This window comes from Vanrija pseudolonga, chromosome 1, assembly GCF_020906515.1.
Source record: "Vanrija pseudolonga chromosome 1, complete sequence".
NCBI lineage: Eukaryota > Fungi > Basidiomycota > Tremellomycetes > Trichosporonales > Trichosporonaceae > Vanrija > Vanrija pseudolonga.
This window is the reverse complement of record NC_085849.1, coordinates 1,707,452-1,722,816: the sequence shown is the minus strand read 5'-3', so window position 1 is coordinate 1,722,816 and position 15,365 is coordinate 1,707,452. Positions and strand designations below refer to the sequence as shown.

Here is a 15,365-nt window from a genome sequence, read left to right as displayed (position 1 = left end):
GAAGATGTGGCCACCTAGAAGGCCTTCTTGTGGATGATGTCCGGGTCCTCCTTGTACTCGTCCGCCGAGACCCACATCTTCTTGAATGTGCTCAGGCCCGCGAGGATAGAGCCGCCAATCCACGTCGAGTACTTTCGTTCTGGTGGCGCGTAGATCTTGAGCTTGACGTCCTTGAGCGCAATCTTCTTCACCTCGCTGAGCAGCCTGTCGCCGAAGCCTGCGCGTCAGTACACCCACAACAACATCACACTCACCAGTGCACAGCGTCGAGCCGCCCGATAGCACAATGTTGCTGAAGAGCGCCTTGCGCAGGTCCATGTCTGTCCGGTTGATCGAGTCGACAATGACCTGGTGCACGCCGGGGTACTCCTGCCCCACGAGCTCCGGGTTGAACAGGATCTCGGGGGCGAGGAACCGCTCCGTGCCGAGCTGGATGACCTTGCCGTCCGGGAGGCGGAACTCCTCCCACGCGCCGGCGTGGTCCTTCTCCTCCTTGGTGGGGTTGGCAGACAGGTAGCATGTCTTCTCCTTGATCGTGCGCACGACCTCCTTCTCGGCCGATGTGTGCAGGTAGTGCCCTGCCTTGCGGAGGAGCAGCTGCAGGTGGTCCGTCACATCACGTCCGGCCAGGTCTATCCGCTGGATCGCGTGCGGCATAGAGAAGCCCTCGAACACGGGCACGGCGTGTGTCACGCCATCGCCCGAGTCGAGTACGATACCCGTTGTTCTTCCGGTAGAGTACAGACTGAGCACAGCCTGCACGCTAGTGAAGAAGGCGGGGACGTTGAACGTCTCGAAGAAGATCTGGGCCGCAACGTCGCGGTTTTGCCGTGGGTTCAGCGGCGCCTCGGTCAACAACACCGGGTGCTGGTGGGTCAGCGATGCACAATAGCGGCTTCGAACCCACCTCCTCGGACAAGGCCTTGAGGCCCTCGGTGTACACCCAGTTCCAGATCCGCTCCATGTCGTCCCAGTCGGTCACGACGCCGTGCTCCATGGGGTAGCGGATCTTGAGGAGGCCGCGGAGCTCCTGTGCGCGCTTTCCGATGAAGATGTCGTCCTGGACCGCACCAGCCATTACACGGTTATGTTTTGGTCGGCCGACACTGCGCGGGTGGGTTAGCGACGGCGACGGCGAGCTCGAGCTCGAACTCGGCGGCACGAGCGGCGGGGCTAAACATACAACGACGGGATGTAGCACGACGGCTGCTCCTGGCCTGCGAAGCCGGCCTTGATCGTTCCCGAGCCCTGCGGGTGTTAGCGGGGCACTGGCAGCGAACGCTAGACGCACATTGTCAATGACGACCGGCTGGTTCGTGAGGCTGCATTGTTGTCAGCGGCGAGGAAGGCAAGTGACGCCAAAGGAAGCCAGCCAGCAGGCTAGCTACGTACACGTCGTCAAACTCGGTGGTCATGGCGGAGGATGCGCGAGTATCCTCTGCGTGGACAGTGTTCCGAGTGTCGCTTGAGGGTGCTTGTCGCGGCGGTGGCGGCGGCGGCGATGCAGCGGAGTGTTGATGTCTGTCGAGTTGCCGTTGCCGTCGTCCGAACAGCGAGCAGCAGCGAGCAACGGCGGACTGGTGGCTCGTGGCCGCGACGCGTCGAGGTGGACCTGTGTTTAGAGGGGAGGATGATATAAGTATTTCCTTAAGGAAGAGGAATTAGGAGAGTTTGTAATGTGATTATTATTGTTGATTGTAATCAAGGCGACGATTAGGACCTCAGGACTGCCGTGTTTCAGATTGGTGCATGGCGCCCACACCACGGTTGTTGTTGTCGTCGCACAACTCACTGCTTTCCTGTACCTGCAAGGAACGCGCATAGCACCCACCAGTTGTCAACGAGCGGCATAGAGCATACATATATCCCACCTAACCCGCATCGCTATCACTTTTGACACTTCACACTAACCATGGCCGACGATCCTCCCCCATCTTACCAGGACGTGGTAGACAAACGGAGCGCCGACACCCAGCTCCAGTCGGCGTCCTTCGCCTCGTCGTCATCATCATCAGCGGGCTGGCAGGGCTCCAAGTTTGCCTCACTCACACTGCTCTGCGCTGTCGTTCGAGGGCTGGACACTCGACGCCCACATTGCCTTGTCTCGCACAGCGCGCAACACGAACACACTGTACTTCAGGGAAGGTGTACTAAGAGAGTGCAAGTTCTCGGCCGTTTCGTCCTTGCACGACGCGACTCTGCATGAACGCGGCCTTTTCGCGTCGAGGACGACAACGACCATCTGCACCGCAACACTCACAACCGCCAAGACAAGCGGTGGAGGTGTTTCAGGAACCCGACGTGCGGTGCTCACCTGTTGCCACCCGTCGAGCATTACATCCATGCACATCAATGCCACCAGCACAGGTATATGCACCATATCCCCATTGACTTCTTCCCCACTAACCACCAGCGTCGTCGCTAACATGCCCAAAGCCCCACCACCACCGCAGGCCTCAGCATCAACGGCCTCATCTTCGGCAACACCATTGCGACGACCACACAAGGCAGCGTCGATAACGTTGCGGTCCTCAGACTCGATGTTGATGGTCGACTTCCCACCCGAGATCTACAGGCTGCTCCACAAACTCATCACGGCCGAGTGGAGGAAGGGGATCCAGAACTACTGGGACTTGGGCGACAGCTGCGTAGAGTACCAGCTAAGGGGCATACCATGGCAGGCTATCCAGTGGGACGCGGTCGCCGGGGCCCGCTTGCTGATGCGCATCCTCTCGGCGCTGTCGGCGGCAGGTTGGAGCCTAGCTCTCAGCACGCGAATGTCGCGCCAACTGGAAAACACCGACACGCTCTTCTTCAAGAAGACTCCGCCGGTCGAGCGGTCATTCTTCGCCATTGCTTTCCCCCGAGGTGATCGCATACGAATCATTGATGCGCCAAAGGCTGCCCATGACGAGTTTGTGGCCACGTTCAGCGTGAGTAGGGCGGAGGTGGAGGTGGAGGTGATCCGGCCCAGCTGATCCAGCAGGACTGGTGGAACGGTGTCCAGAGGTCGGAGGCCATCGCGCCGCAGGTCCACGAGTTCAAGCTGAAAGGCTATCCATTGTGAGGACCGGCCTTCAAGCGTGGTGACCGACTACTAACAGCTGCACAGCGAGAATCGACGCAAGGACATGGTCCCGATCCGAGGTATGATGCATTTCCTAATCGAAGACCTTGACCGCCTGGGATACGAGTTGTTCGCCAGCATCGGCATGGATCGAGGGTTCGACGGCAACAATCACGACGAGGAGATGAGAAGTGGTGCGTGAGAAGGGGCGGCACGTTGCTGACCCCACCAGTGGACACTTGGTTCCTCACTCGACGTGATGCTGCATGAATCCCTTATCGCTGCCGAATAAACGGTACATCGGAGCAACGACTTGCCACCACCGTTGTCGGCGACGTCTAAGCGAAGACAACCGTCTTCGTTTTGTTGAGGAACACTCGTCCCTCCGTTGTCCACTTGACAGCAGCTGCCAGTACCTGGCTCTCGATGTTGGAGCCCTCCTCGACGAGCTCCTTGGGGCTCATTGCGTGGTCGACACGAGCAACACGCTGCTCGATGATGGGTCCCTCGTCAAGGTCTGCCGTGACAAAGTGGGCGGTCGCACCAATGGTCTTGACGCCGCGCTCGTAGGCCTGGTGATAGGGCTTGGCGCCCTTGAAGCTAGGCAAGAACGAGTGGTGAATGTTGATGATGCGGCCGCTCATCTCGGAACAGAGACGAGGCGTGAGAACCTGCATGTAACGGGCGAGGACAACGAGCTCAATGTCGAACTCCTTGACAACGTCGAGAATCTGCTGCGTATTCGTGTCCTTTGTGTCCTTGGTGACGGGGAGGTGACGGAACTCGATGCCGTAGTTGGCAGCGAGCTGGGCGAAATCGGGGTGGTTGGAGACGATGATGGGGACCTCGACGTTGAGCTTGCCCTCCTTGATGCGGAACAGCAGGTCGTTCAGGCAGTGTCCGATCTTGGACACCATGATGAGGACGCGGGTCTTGCGCGCGGCGGGGCGGATCACGTAGTAGTCGAACGAAAACTTTGTCGACAGTTCTTCAAATGGCTGCTTGAGCTGGGAAGCCTCGTCCGACTCGGTGAAGCCAAAGTGCACGCGCATGAAGAACTTGTCCGAGACTGGGTCCGAGAACTGCTGCAGGTCGAGAATGTTGAGCTCGAGCGAGGCAAGCACACCGGTGACGGCGTGGACAATGCCGGGCCTGTCGGGGCACGAGAGGGTGAGGATGTGGTCGACCTTGGCCATGTTGAGATGGTCTTGAGGTGTGTGAGAGGAAGGAGTGGAAGGAGTGAGTGCTCAAGTTGTGTTTGGCCAACAACCCAACCGACCGACCAGAAGATGAACAATCCGACGCGGCAAGTCTCGACGATCTCGACTCGAAGGCAAGTCACGTGGAAACACGTGGCTGAAACGGAAGCAAGGCAGTCGCGCGCGTCGCGTCTGGGCGTCCTCGCGTCCTCGGGCCGGCGGCAGGTTGAGGATTGAATGTGCCCCACGCCCGAGCATGGGGGATCATACATGTGTAGTTCCCGAGCTCGATACCGAGGTCGGTGTTGTACCCATGTACCCTGTGGTAACAGTATGGACCTCGTGCTCACACCGGGGGCGACGCGCCGACCGAATACTCGCCCAGTGACTTTGTAGATCGCGGCACGACGTCATAAGCTGTGCAGGTCAACACCCCCATCCTTCGCAGTCTTCCTTCTGTCCACATTCCATCGATGCGAGAATCAGCACAGGTACACACAAACACCGCATCCACATTGAATCCTCCAACTCACCATTCACGACTGTTGACATGTCCAAGGCCCCACCACCGTCCTACCACGATGCTGTCAGCAAAGGCGGTCCGCCACCACCAGCACACGCGTCTTCATCTTCAGCTTCGGCGACCCCGTTCCGACGGCGCAAGGTCGGATCGCTCACGCTGCGCAGGTCGGACCGCATAATGGCGCTCGGCTTCCCCTCGGACGTGTACCAGCTGCTCGGTAAACTGATCCCATCAGAGTGGAGCAAGGGGATCCAGAAGGTCGAGGAGCTGGGCAACGGCGGAGTGGAGTACAAGCTCAAGGGCAACCCGTGGACTGTCAAGGGCAAGAACGACTCGATCCCAGCGTGCCGGCTGGTGATGCGCATCCTCTCGGCCATGCTGGCTGAGGGATGGGGCCTGGCGGCCAACACGGGCACGGCGCACTCGGCGAACAACACGGACACTCTCTACTTCCGCGACGAGGGCCAGCGCGTCGAGCGCACGTTCTTTGTGGTTTCCTTCTGGTCGAGCGATCGCATCCGGATCATTGATGCGCCAGAGGCTGTTACCGCGCAGTTTGTCCGCCTGTTCAGTGTGAGTCGTGCCACCCGCCAGAGGCGTGGCGCTGATCCGACTGATACGTTCAGAACTGGCCGGCTGGTGTGCAGAAATCCGAAGCCATCGCACCACGTGTGCACGAGTTCAAGCTGAAAGGTTACCCATTGTGAGGAGCGAGCCGTGGCGTGCAGCGCGGCGATCGCGAGCTGACTGTGGCCACAGCACGCCAGGACGAAAGGACGAGATTCCTATCCGGCTTGCGCTGCACGAGCTGCTCGAGACGTTTGACGGCCTGGGCTACGAGGTGTTTGGCAGCATCGGCATGGACCAGGGGACTGGTGGAGGGGAGAACTCGGACGTGACGAGCGGTGCGTGCGCGGGCGACGTCTGTTGCTGACTCTCTAGTCGATACTTGGTTCCTCACGGGCCGGGAGGACGTGTGAGCTGGAGTCGGGTGGCGTGCCGTACATGCGGGGGACCGGTGTGGGCCAGTGTCATCCGCATACATGGATGCCGATGTGTAGCTAGCCATTTGGCTCATGGTGGGTCGCATGCACTGCCTTGAGATAGCGATGTAATTCTGTGACACTTGTAAACACTGCCTCGGGGCACCTGTCCGTCGGTGCCTAGGTGCCGTCATGGCTGGACGCGCCAAGCCGGGGAATGTTATTGACGACGCACGGAGACGGGCACTTGAGTTTCGCCAGCCCGCAAGGCCGCAATATAAGAAGGCGCCAGTCGCTCGCGGCCATCGTTGCCCTCAAGCCGTACTTACTCACAAACCATGGGCATCTTCAGCAACAAGGCAAGCAGCAACAACATCACGCCAGGCGGTGGTGGCGGCGGCGGTGCGGCCCAGCCACCGCCATACTACGGCAACGACCCGGTCCACCGGCTAGGCGGGCAAGGCGGCGGCCACGACGTCGTCGACCGCAGCGGCGGCAGCTGGAAGCCGGACGTCAAGGCGCCGCTCCCGCCCCCGCCAGCGGCGGACATCAAGGCCCCTCTCCCGCCCCCGCCGGCAGCAGCGAGCGCGCCGCCGCCACCGCCAGCGGCGGGGCCGAGCGCCTCGCCGCCCGCGTTCGCGGCGATGCTCCTCTCCTCGACGGACAAGATCCGGCTGCTCAACTTCCCAGAGCACATGAGCACGGTGCTGAGCGAGATTGTGACCCGCGCGTGGCCGCAGGGTATCCAGCAGCAGTGCGTCGGCGTCAGCGAGGCTGTGTGGGGCGCTGACGGCTACACAGGTACTTCCTCGACGGGCACGGCGGCAACACGCGCGCGTTCGAGATCAAGTGCCGCGGCAACCCGTGGTACGGGCAGGGCAAGGAGGCGATCCCGAGCCGCCGCTTCATGATCCACCTGCTGTTCGGCATGTCGAGCAACGGCTGGCATCTGGACTCTACGGCCGACATGAGCAAGAAGGTGTGTGTGGGCGCTCAAGGCGGTGGCGGGCACGGCGCTGATGCCACACAGCAATGGGACAAGGACACGCTCATCTTCCGCTCGGGACCCCCCGTCCAGCGCTCAATCTTCAGCATCACGTTCAACGAGTACGACAAGGTGCGGATTATCGACCCGCCGAACGAGGCGATCAAGGCGGCGTTTGTGCAGGTGGTGCATGTGAGTGTGTGGGGTGGTGTGGCGTGTGGCACCTTCACCCACCCCCGTCACCCCTCGTCGTCAACCTACTTACGCCCACCGCAGAACTCGTGGCCCTACGGCATCCAAGAAACCCGCGAAAAGGAGCGCGGCGCAACACAGGTCAAGCTCAAGGGCAACCCGTGGATCACGTCGCAGGGGCAGCAGGTCAGCGCGGCGCGCATCCTCGCGCTCAATCTGATTTCCACGATGGACGCGTACGGGTACGAGCTGCGCACGATCGACATGAGCGCGACGATGAACGACGACATTGGCGACATGGACACGTGGCTGCTCATGAGCAAGCTGCCGTAGCGAACATGCGTGCGTGCGTGCGTGCGTGCGTGCGTGCGTGCGTGCGTGCGTGCGTGCGTGCGTGCGCGCGTTGTGTTGTGTTGTGTTTGTTGTACAGATCGTGACGATGTTAGTATGTGCTCGATTGGTTGTGGCTGGTGCACCTTGTGGCCCTACGCCTACTCTGTTGAACTTGCATCCATAGCTGCATTCTACTGTCTATACCCTATCGCCATGTCAGTGCGTCAGTAGGCACTTGACGGAGGCACCGTTCCGGCTGTGTGTCGCAGCGCAACACCTACCATACCCACCCTGGTTGCGGACCTACACCAATGCTGTCTTCGACCGCACGCACGCTACTCACATGTAGCGGGATATGTAGCGGGATGTGATGTGTGCCGTGTGTGGGGGACCTTGGGCTGGCGGTGTGGCACAAGCAGCCTGCACCTACCATACCCACCTCTGCACTCGTCTCTGCTCGTCGTCTCCGTGTCTGTCCTCTGCCTGTGGACCTACCAGCACGGTGCTGTGCCACGCGTGCAACCTACCGCCTACCACCTACCATCTACCAACGCTCGCTTGCTACTCTTGACATCGAAGCCTGGTGAGTTGAACCCACAGTGCTAGTACATACTTGACCTGGCCGCAGTGTCACGGCATCTTGCGCGCTCGCGCGCGCTGCACGTCTGCCCCACATCCCCGCCCTACCTACACATCCTCGGCGACGCACGACTGATCTAGTATCGTGGCCGCTTCGAGTCGCGGTCGTCGTAGCTGCTGCCGCCGCCTCCATACCCTCCACCACCGCCGGGGGCGCCGTACTCCCTCTTGAAGCCACCGCCTCCGCCAGGGCCGTCGCCGTAACCGTTCGATCCGCCATAGCCACCACCACCACCGCCGCCGCCAGGTGGGCCACTAATACAATGTCAGCTTGATCAGTCACACGACTGGATTTACTCACCCGTAGCCACCGCCGCCACCTCCGCCGCCGAATCCGCCCCCTGGAGGTCCGCGAGGACCACCAAAGCCTCCTCCTCCAGGTGGTCCGCCACCACCGTACCCGCCGCGGAAGCCGCCGCCGCCGCCGGGCGGTCCACCGCGGAAACCTCCTCCTCCGCCGCGGAATCCACCACCTCCAGGTGGTCCTCCACGGAACCCGCCGCGGAAGCCACCACGGAATCCACCCCGGAATCCACCACCAGGTGGCCCGCCAAAGCCGAACTGTGTTGCCGGGTCGACTGGCTTGGGTCGACCTCCCAGTCCGCCGCCGAGCTTTCGTGGCTTCCAGCCCTTGACGGTGCGTCCTCGCTCGACGTCGACGACAATCTTCTTGTGGTGAATTGGAATGCCGTCTGCGTCCTTGTATGCCGCTTTCATGTCGCGCTCGCGCTCATACACGATAAACGCATAGTTCCTGCTCTTGCCCTTGCGGTCGCGGATGATGTGGATCTTGTCGATCTTGCCGTAGACATCAAACTCCTGTTGCAGGTCCGTCTCGGTCGCCTTGGATGACTGTGGCTTTGTCAGTTACAATCCCCTGCGAGCATGCGGCTAATACACACCAATCGCGAGATGAAGAGCGTCTTGTACGGGTCACCGCCGACGTGGCTGTCGTGGTTGGGGTCCCCTGCCATGTCAGCGCTGCCCTCGTGACTCCCTCCTGCACCACTTACACTGCTTCTCCGAGCTCTTCTTGTACTCCTCCTTGCGCTTTTTTCTCAGCTCTCGGCGCATCTTGACGGCCTCTTGCCCAATAACACCCGCAGCGGCGATAGGGTCCTTCTTCTTCCCCTTGCCCTTTGGCACCTCCTTCTTGACGACCTCCTTGACTTCGCCGTCCTCGCCGTCAACGTCCATTTGCTGCTGCAGCTCGGCCTTCTTGTCCTCGCCGTCCTCGTCCGCCTTGACCTTGGGCTTGTCCTCCAGGCCTTCCTGGTACTCGGCTTCCTCGGCTTCTTCGCGCAGACGCTTGACGATGCTCGAAATGCCGTCGAGCTTGTCGGGGCCGCGGATCGAGGGCTCCTTCGTGAGCGGCTTGAGGTATGGCGGCTGCGGCCGTGGTGCGAACAGCCGCAGGAGATTGGGCGGCAGCAATGCAGTCATGTTGGGAGTGTAGAGTGCAGCAATGCAATGCAATGCAAGATGGTTGAAAGACAATATCTACAGTGGGCCTCGAAATGACAACAGAGATGGAGGCGCGTTGAAGGATCCGGCGGTGGAGGTAACGCCGGATGTGGCACTTGAACCACCATCAGCCGAGGTTCGAGACAGTCGCGTCACGATGGTCTTGACACCAGCAACATCAAGTCTGCTGCTGGAATCACGCTGGGTATGCTTGAGGTAAGGATGGATGGAGGTGCTTCTAGGCTGAACATCTAGGCTGAACACTGTACCAGCCGCCCAGCCAGCCGCGGTGACTGGGTCTCCGCAGTCTCCTTCAACCCGCCGAGCTCGTCAGGTGCCACTGACCTTCAATGTGCCTGCATTCGTCGACTCCGGCGAATGACTGAGACAACATCGATGGCTATTCAGTCCTTCAAACCCCATCCCAGCAGTGGGGCCAATTGGACCTGACGAGATGGAGAACCTGACCATTCAACATGTCCCTTCCAACAGTCATCCGTCGCACGACTGACCCCCTTGAACAACGGCCCTCTCCTGTTGGCTTACTTGGCCGCGGCCAACCCATGACAGAATGGGGCGAGTATGGACCACAACACGTTGCAGTGTCTCACATTTGCCAAACGAAGCTTGCCCGCAGAGACGAACCGATGAGATCCGCCGTTGTCGTCGACGTCTTCGAGGCGCTGTAGCCCACCACGCCTCGGCGTCATCCCTGCGCATTGACACGACCGCCTGAGTGTCGTCATCCTCGTCGCAGTACAACAGGGTCACCCACCCTCGCACCAAAGGTGGCCATGCTTCTGTTCGGTACCGGCCCTGTCCGCTGTTCGATACTGGATCCAGCAAGCGGCCGGTGGAAAAGGAGTCGGTGCGGACCTAGGATCTGGGGTGGTGGTGCTTGCGTCACGAGGAGGCTCGAGCGGGGCGTCACACCCGTGCCAGAGGCCTGCGTGAGGTTAGGCTGTGGTGGACGTCGGAAAAGGAGGCGAGTTCGGGTTTCCACTCCCGCTCGTGCTGGTGTGGCGTGGTGGCGGGGTGGCGGGGCACGGACCAGCGTGCTACGCCTGATCGGATATTCGGATTTGGTACTGCTGTGCACACGGACCACTGGAAGGGATAAAAGACGCGAGAAGGGAGCGATAACGGAGCCGGCGATGAGATCCAGATGTGGATCTGCAGTGCGGACACTGAACACTGACTACACTAACCGCCACGGACAAGCAATGGCCGTGTGCCGGTATCACGTCGAAACGGACCGATCTGACTTGATCTGATCTGATCTGTAACTCTGATCTCTGGGCTAGTGCGACTGCTGTGTCACGATGGCATGCGTCACCAAACACAACGGCCATCCCGTCGCAGCCCTTTCAACCGCTATCGAGATGGGCATCGGCAGCCGAGGCAAACATGGCACCCAGGATCCATATGATACGCGTTGCCCATCGCCATGGTTCCGCCGGGAGGAATGCGCCAGATGCGATAGCGGCTACGGACCGTTCGCACGGATAGATAGCGACGGCGTAGTCGGTAGAGGGGCGAGCTGGGCGGGGGCGAGCAACCGAGCGTGGCGGCGGGTGCGGGGGCGATACCGGCGTTTGAGCGCCGGCCCTTGCCGCTACTCCGACCCCGGCGTCAGCTCGGAGCGCCGCTGATCGCCAGGGCCGTGCCGCCAGCGCCCAAGATAGTGCAAGCGAGTCGGATGCACTGCTTGCCCCGATACATGTGTGCGTTTGCTTGCTTGTGGCGATGTGGCCGTGGCGGCGAGGAGGGTCGCCGCCCCGAGTCCGCCCTGAAGTGGCACGTCCAAGCTGCTCATAGCAACGCACCGGTGCCACAGATGGCAGCTGTTCGTACGCCGTGCGGCTTGTGCAGTACAGTGAGTATCCATGCATTCGTCGTCTCTTAGAGCTTGCAGCCCAGTGACTGCCACACGGTATCCCATTCCACTTAGATTCGGATCTTAATTTGGACAGATTGTTAGATCCACCCTCTACTGCGTTGCCTAGTTCCGACGTCGGTGAACCCGGCTCATCGGAAACAACGACAGCGCGGCCATGACGCCGAAACCCACATGCACACTGATCACATGCACCTCGCAGAAGCCCACTTGCCGCAACGTGGATACCACTCGATGAATTCGTATCTCTCAGCATCCAAAACAGCACACCGATTGCCAACTACGCAGTCATGTGCGTGCTGTGTTTGTGGTGCCTTCTCACACCTCCCAACTGTGCAAGCACATGTCCCCGCGACGCAGGGGGCTAGGGCATGACTAACCGCTTCAAAGACGTCGACAACCCCACGGGTGAGCTTATGCCGTATGTAAATTGGCACCGGGGCCGAGACCGCGTTAGCCTTAGATCCAAGGTACACGGCTGTGGGGCAGAAGAGCACGAGAGACTCGACGAGCAAGAGAGAGTGGCCCGCGCAACCCGAGCGACCAAACCTTCTTGCATCGCTAGCTGCCGAACGACAGGGGCATCGGCATGGGCGAGGAACGTGGACCTCGCAGCCCATACACACCCAATCGCGCGCCGGCTCCGACCATGGGGCATGCAGTCTGCTGACCGCGGTTGCACCGCGGCAACCGTAATAAACTCGCCGCTCGGTCTCTTATCGGTGTGATAGCGCCGAGGTACTTCCACGCTCCAATAGGAACACCCCCCTCGACAAGGCCACGTAGCATGCCGAGCACATGCCGAACGGGCGTGCGGCGGAACACGGAACACGCACTAGCTAAACCCACCGCTTTCGGCGGCCTTGGCTGCCATCGGATTCTGGGTACGGAGTGCGGGATTACCGTCCTTTTCCACGTCACGTCGGGGCTGAGCGAGCTACGACAAGGCTGTGACTAGCCCCGTCCGAGGTGATGCCCGGATCCTGCCCGGCGTCGTAACCGTCGTCGTCGCTGTTCGCCGTAGGCCCAGAGGTCAAGTCGCATGCTACTGTATACGCTTTCGAAACTCACAAGCAAGGCGCTTGGAAGCGCGGCAACCAGCGTGAGAAAAGACGCCGCACAGCCATCTGCTCGAACTAAGACGGCACGGCACAGTGGACTCCCGGTTGCCATCGTACCGGCGCCCGCCGACTTTAACGCCAGTAGTCGCTTCCGACTGTGATGGCCCAAGACGCGTGGGGTCATGGGACGAACGGCACACGTACGTGATGACCCACTCGAGGGCCTGCATTACGGACAAGCAGCAGAAAGAAGAGGGGCCTTCGCACAGCAAGAGGAGACAGGACAGCGTTGACCGACCAACTGACCGACAGGTTGCCACGAAGGCCTCGAATGCGTTTCGCATCCTTTCGCATGCCGCGGACGGCCCGCCGCGATCGATTCCACGAATCACGCTCGCCCTCTTTCTCGACGTGAATACCCACTCGGCCAACTTGGCAGCTGATCTGCCGGCACTGCGATCGTACAGGTTGGGTTTGGCGCCGATTTGACATCAAACGTACACGTACGACAAGTGTCCGTCTGTCTGGGCACTGCCGCACTGCCGCACAAAAAACTATGGCTAGCGTCGTCGCGGCAAGAACCGATAATGCTCGAGCTGACGACATGGGGGGGTTAATTACACACCAGAGAGTGCAGAGTGCCAATAGCAGTTGGTTGCGTCGTGGAGACGGACATCGGGGTATGTCAATGGTCGGTTGCCCAGACGTCGCCCGTCCGCCACATGGACCCAAGGAATGTTGGCATTGTCTCGAGGCAGGCTCCCCCACTCTATTCTCAGTTTAGCATACAGCAGCCCACCCACTTGATCACATGCAGATGTCCCTGCAGGGTTTTGTGTCTGCGTCCACCCTGCCCCAGTCGTCGACTCTGCTGTATGTAACTGTTGTCACAGGGCACATGCTTTCCCCGGATGCAGCATGAGGACCGACCTCGACGGGCCAGCGTCAGAGCCGACGCCCGCTCGCTCGCTCGCTGCCCACCCTGCTGCCCCCCCCCCCCCCCTGCGTGTCACAATAGCCTTGTCGGCCCCCAGGTGACCCACGACCCTGGGTCCGAAGCATCTCTGGCTGTACCTTTTGTCCGATCCATTTGACCTCGAGACGTCGGCCACATGCGCGCGCTCTTGCGCTTGCGAGCAGCAACCAGCAACACAAGCATGCGCCGCGCGCCCGTCTTGTCGGAGACATCCCCTCCCTTTCGCAGCTGCGCCGCCAAACAAGGAGAGCGCCTCGTCTCCCAGGCCCCAGCCCCAGCCCCAGCCAGCCCTTGGATCTGGGCGGACGATGCAGGCGTAACAGACCGCGACGTCTCCATCTGACGGTACCGACCAGAAGCGATGTACCAGCGCAGTACATCTAGGAAAGCGCGAGAAGCAGTGCGCGCTTTGATCTAGGTTTTTTGTGCGCGCGCATTCTGATCTCTCTCTCTCACGGCGAGCCCAATTTCAAGTTGGTCAGAGGCGGGTGGCGCAGTCAATATCCAATACAAGTGAGCGGGGGCGTCGACTTGATCAGCTATATTGCGCCTCACGGCGCGGCGCGGCGCGGCTCGTCCCTTGGGGTATTGATGCTGCCTCGTCGCTGCCCGCTGGTTCGCCCGATCCGAAAGGGAGCGAGAAGGGCCAGGTACGCCTAACGTACGTATGTTGCAGCATGTGACGGTGGTAAAGCAGACTAAAGGAGGTCCAAAACGGTACACCTGGGATGACGGGTTAGTCGGCTCTATTTGATGCCCAAGGCCAGTCAGTCAGTGCCAGGGCCAGGGACAGAAGGGGGCGTGATTGGGTTGTGTGTGTGCATATGTGTCTGCTGGCACAAGCGCAGGCGACAGGCGGCCGGTCCAGGGCGGCGGGGCGGCCGGGGTGGTCGGGGTGGTGGGGGCGGCTTGGCTGGGATGTGGGCGGCGGCTTGCTTGGAACCGTGATACCTGTGGTTGTGGGAACGGGGAACCGCGGGTCGGTGGGGGCGGGTTCGCGACGCGTGCCCCAGCTTTGGCAGCAGCATCAGCAGCATGACAGCACCAAAGACCGAATAGAGCATTGAGATATTGAGGTTCACACAATGCACGGCGTCGACGACGACGACCACACATGCGACAACGCGTGGGCCGCGCTGCTGGGCACAATGTACTGTAGGGGGCGACTGGGCGACTTGGGGCGGCCGTGGGGGGGCGTGGGGGGCGCCGCCTCCGCCGCCGCCTCACGCCGCCTCGGCGACCTGCGATGACCGCAATCATGGCGCCGGTGACGGTGGTTGATGCGGGGCGCGTGGGCGTTGTGCGTCAGTCTGTGTGTGTGTGCGTGTGAGTGTGCAGCAGAGCAAGTCTTGTCACTCTTGGCGCCGCGAGGAGATTACCGCGAGCTACTCGCGCGCGATCTTCATTAGGAGATTTACCCCCGAAAGGAAGCATAGACGGTGTCGACTGGTCTCTACGACATCTCCTGACTTTGTTTGAGAACAGAGACGACGTGCTTGAGACACTCGGCCTCTGCCTCTCACTCACTCACGCACTCTCACAACGCCACGCCACGCATCACGTCGTCGTCGTCGGCGGCGGCGGCGGCGGCGGCTGTTGTCAATCGGGTCCTCCGCAACGCAACAAGGTACAAACCGTCCAAGCCAAGTCAACCACCCACCCACCCAGCCAGCCAGAACACCCAAAACAACAAGTCGTCTCTCCTCGTCGCCCCCCCCCCCCCGGGGTCACGTCACGTCACTCTTAATTCTTTATCAAGGTGCACACACACACACACGCCCATCCACACACGCAGCGGACGCCTTTATCCCACCCACCCACCCCACTCCACCCTTCTAGTACAACCCATCGGGCAACACGCGTCCGCGGTCCACCTCGTGCACGCCTCAGTCTCGCCACCGCCGTCTGCCGCGCCTTGATCCTTCCCCCACCCACCCCTCCTCTGGCCTCCAGCCTTTAGGGCTCAACCCGACCTCTCTCTTGCCCCGTGCCGCCCGCCCCAACTCGAAGCAAGCTCTCGGCCCTCTCCTCGGCTCTCATCTCCGG

The 15,365-nt window shown here is 61.0% G+C and overlaps 5 protein-coding genes across 6 annotated transcripts; 2 read left to right on the top strand and 3 right to left on the bottom strand.

Moving 5' to 3' along the window:
- Nucleotides 1-14: 14 nt before the first annotated feature.
- ACTZ (Actin-2) lies at nt 15-1,508 on the bottom strand (the record flags this gene model as incomplete). Its single annotated transcript, XM_062767108.1, has 6 exons — nt 1,393-1,508; nt 1,292-1,322; nt 1,184-1,248; nt 908-1,106; nt 255-867; nt 15-217 (listed from the first exon to the last, which is right to left on the bottom strand). The coding sequence occupies exons 1-6, from the start codon at nt 1,413-1,415 to the stop codon at nt 15-17; spliced, it is 1,134 nt and encodes a 377-aa protein (XP_062623092.1). The 5' UTR covers nt 1,416-1,508.
- Nucleotides 1,509-2,426: 918 nt separating this feature from the next.
- LOC62_01G000657 (uncharacterized protein) lies at nt 2,427-3,337 on the top strand (the record flags this gene model as incomplete). Its single annotated transcript, XM_062767107.1, has 4 exons — nt 2,427-2,933; nt 2,975-3,063; nt 3,113-3,261; nt 3,300-3,337. 4 exons carry the CDS (start codon nt 2,427-2,429, stop codon nt 3,335-3,337), a joined length of 783 nt encoding a protein of 260 aa, XP_062623091.1.
- Nucleotides 3,338-3,405: 68 nt separating this feature from the next.
- purU (Formyltetrahydrofolate deformylase) lies at nt 3,406-4,263 on the bottom strand (the record flags this gene model as incomplete). The annotated part of the gene is made up of 1 exon (XM_062767106.1): nt 3,406-4,263. One exon carries the CDS (start codon nt 4,261-4,263, stop codon nt 3,406-3,408), a length of 858 nt encoding a protein of 285 aa, XP_062623090.1.
- A 513-nt stretch (nt 4,264-4,776) lies between these two features.
- LOC62_01G000655 (uncharacterized protein) lies at nt 4,777-7,310 on the top strand. 2 transcript variants are annotated; one of them, XM_062767104.1, is made up of 8 exons: nt 4,777-5,362; nt 5,416-5,492; nt 5,549-5,694; nt 5,732-5,765; nt 6,092-6,526; nt 6,574-6,751; nt 6,803-6,949; nt 7,034-7,310. In XM_062767104.1, the coding sequence occupies exons 1-8, from the start codon at nt 4,817-4,819 to the stop codon at nt 7,280-7,282; spliced, it is 1,812 nt and encodes a 603-aa protein (XP_062623088.1). In that variant the 5' UTR covers nt 4,777-4,816; the 3' UTR covers nt 7,283-7,310. The 2 variants fall into 2 exon arrangements, with proteins under 2 accessions (XP_062623088.1, XP_062623089.1); XM_062767105.1 differs by having other exon boundaries at nt 6,574-6,949.
- Nucleotides 7,311-7,998: 688 nt separating this feature from the next.
- usp101 (U1 small nuclear ribonucleoprotein) lies at nt 7,999-9,392 on the bottom strand (the record flags this gene model as incomplete). Its single annotated transcript, XM_062767103.1, has 4 exons — nt 8,935-9,392; nt 8,824-8,888; nt 8,223-8,773; nt 7,999-8,176 (listed from the first exon to the last, which is right to left on the bottom strand). Exons 1-4 carry the CDS (start codon nt 9,362-9,364, stop codon nt 7,999-8,001), a joined length of 1,224 nt encoding a protein of 407 aa, XP_062623087.1. The 5' UTR covers nt 9,365-9,392.
- Between the last annotated feature and the right edge of the window lie 5,973 nt (nt 9,393-15,365).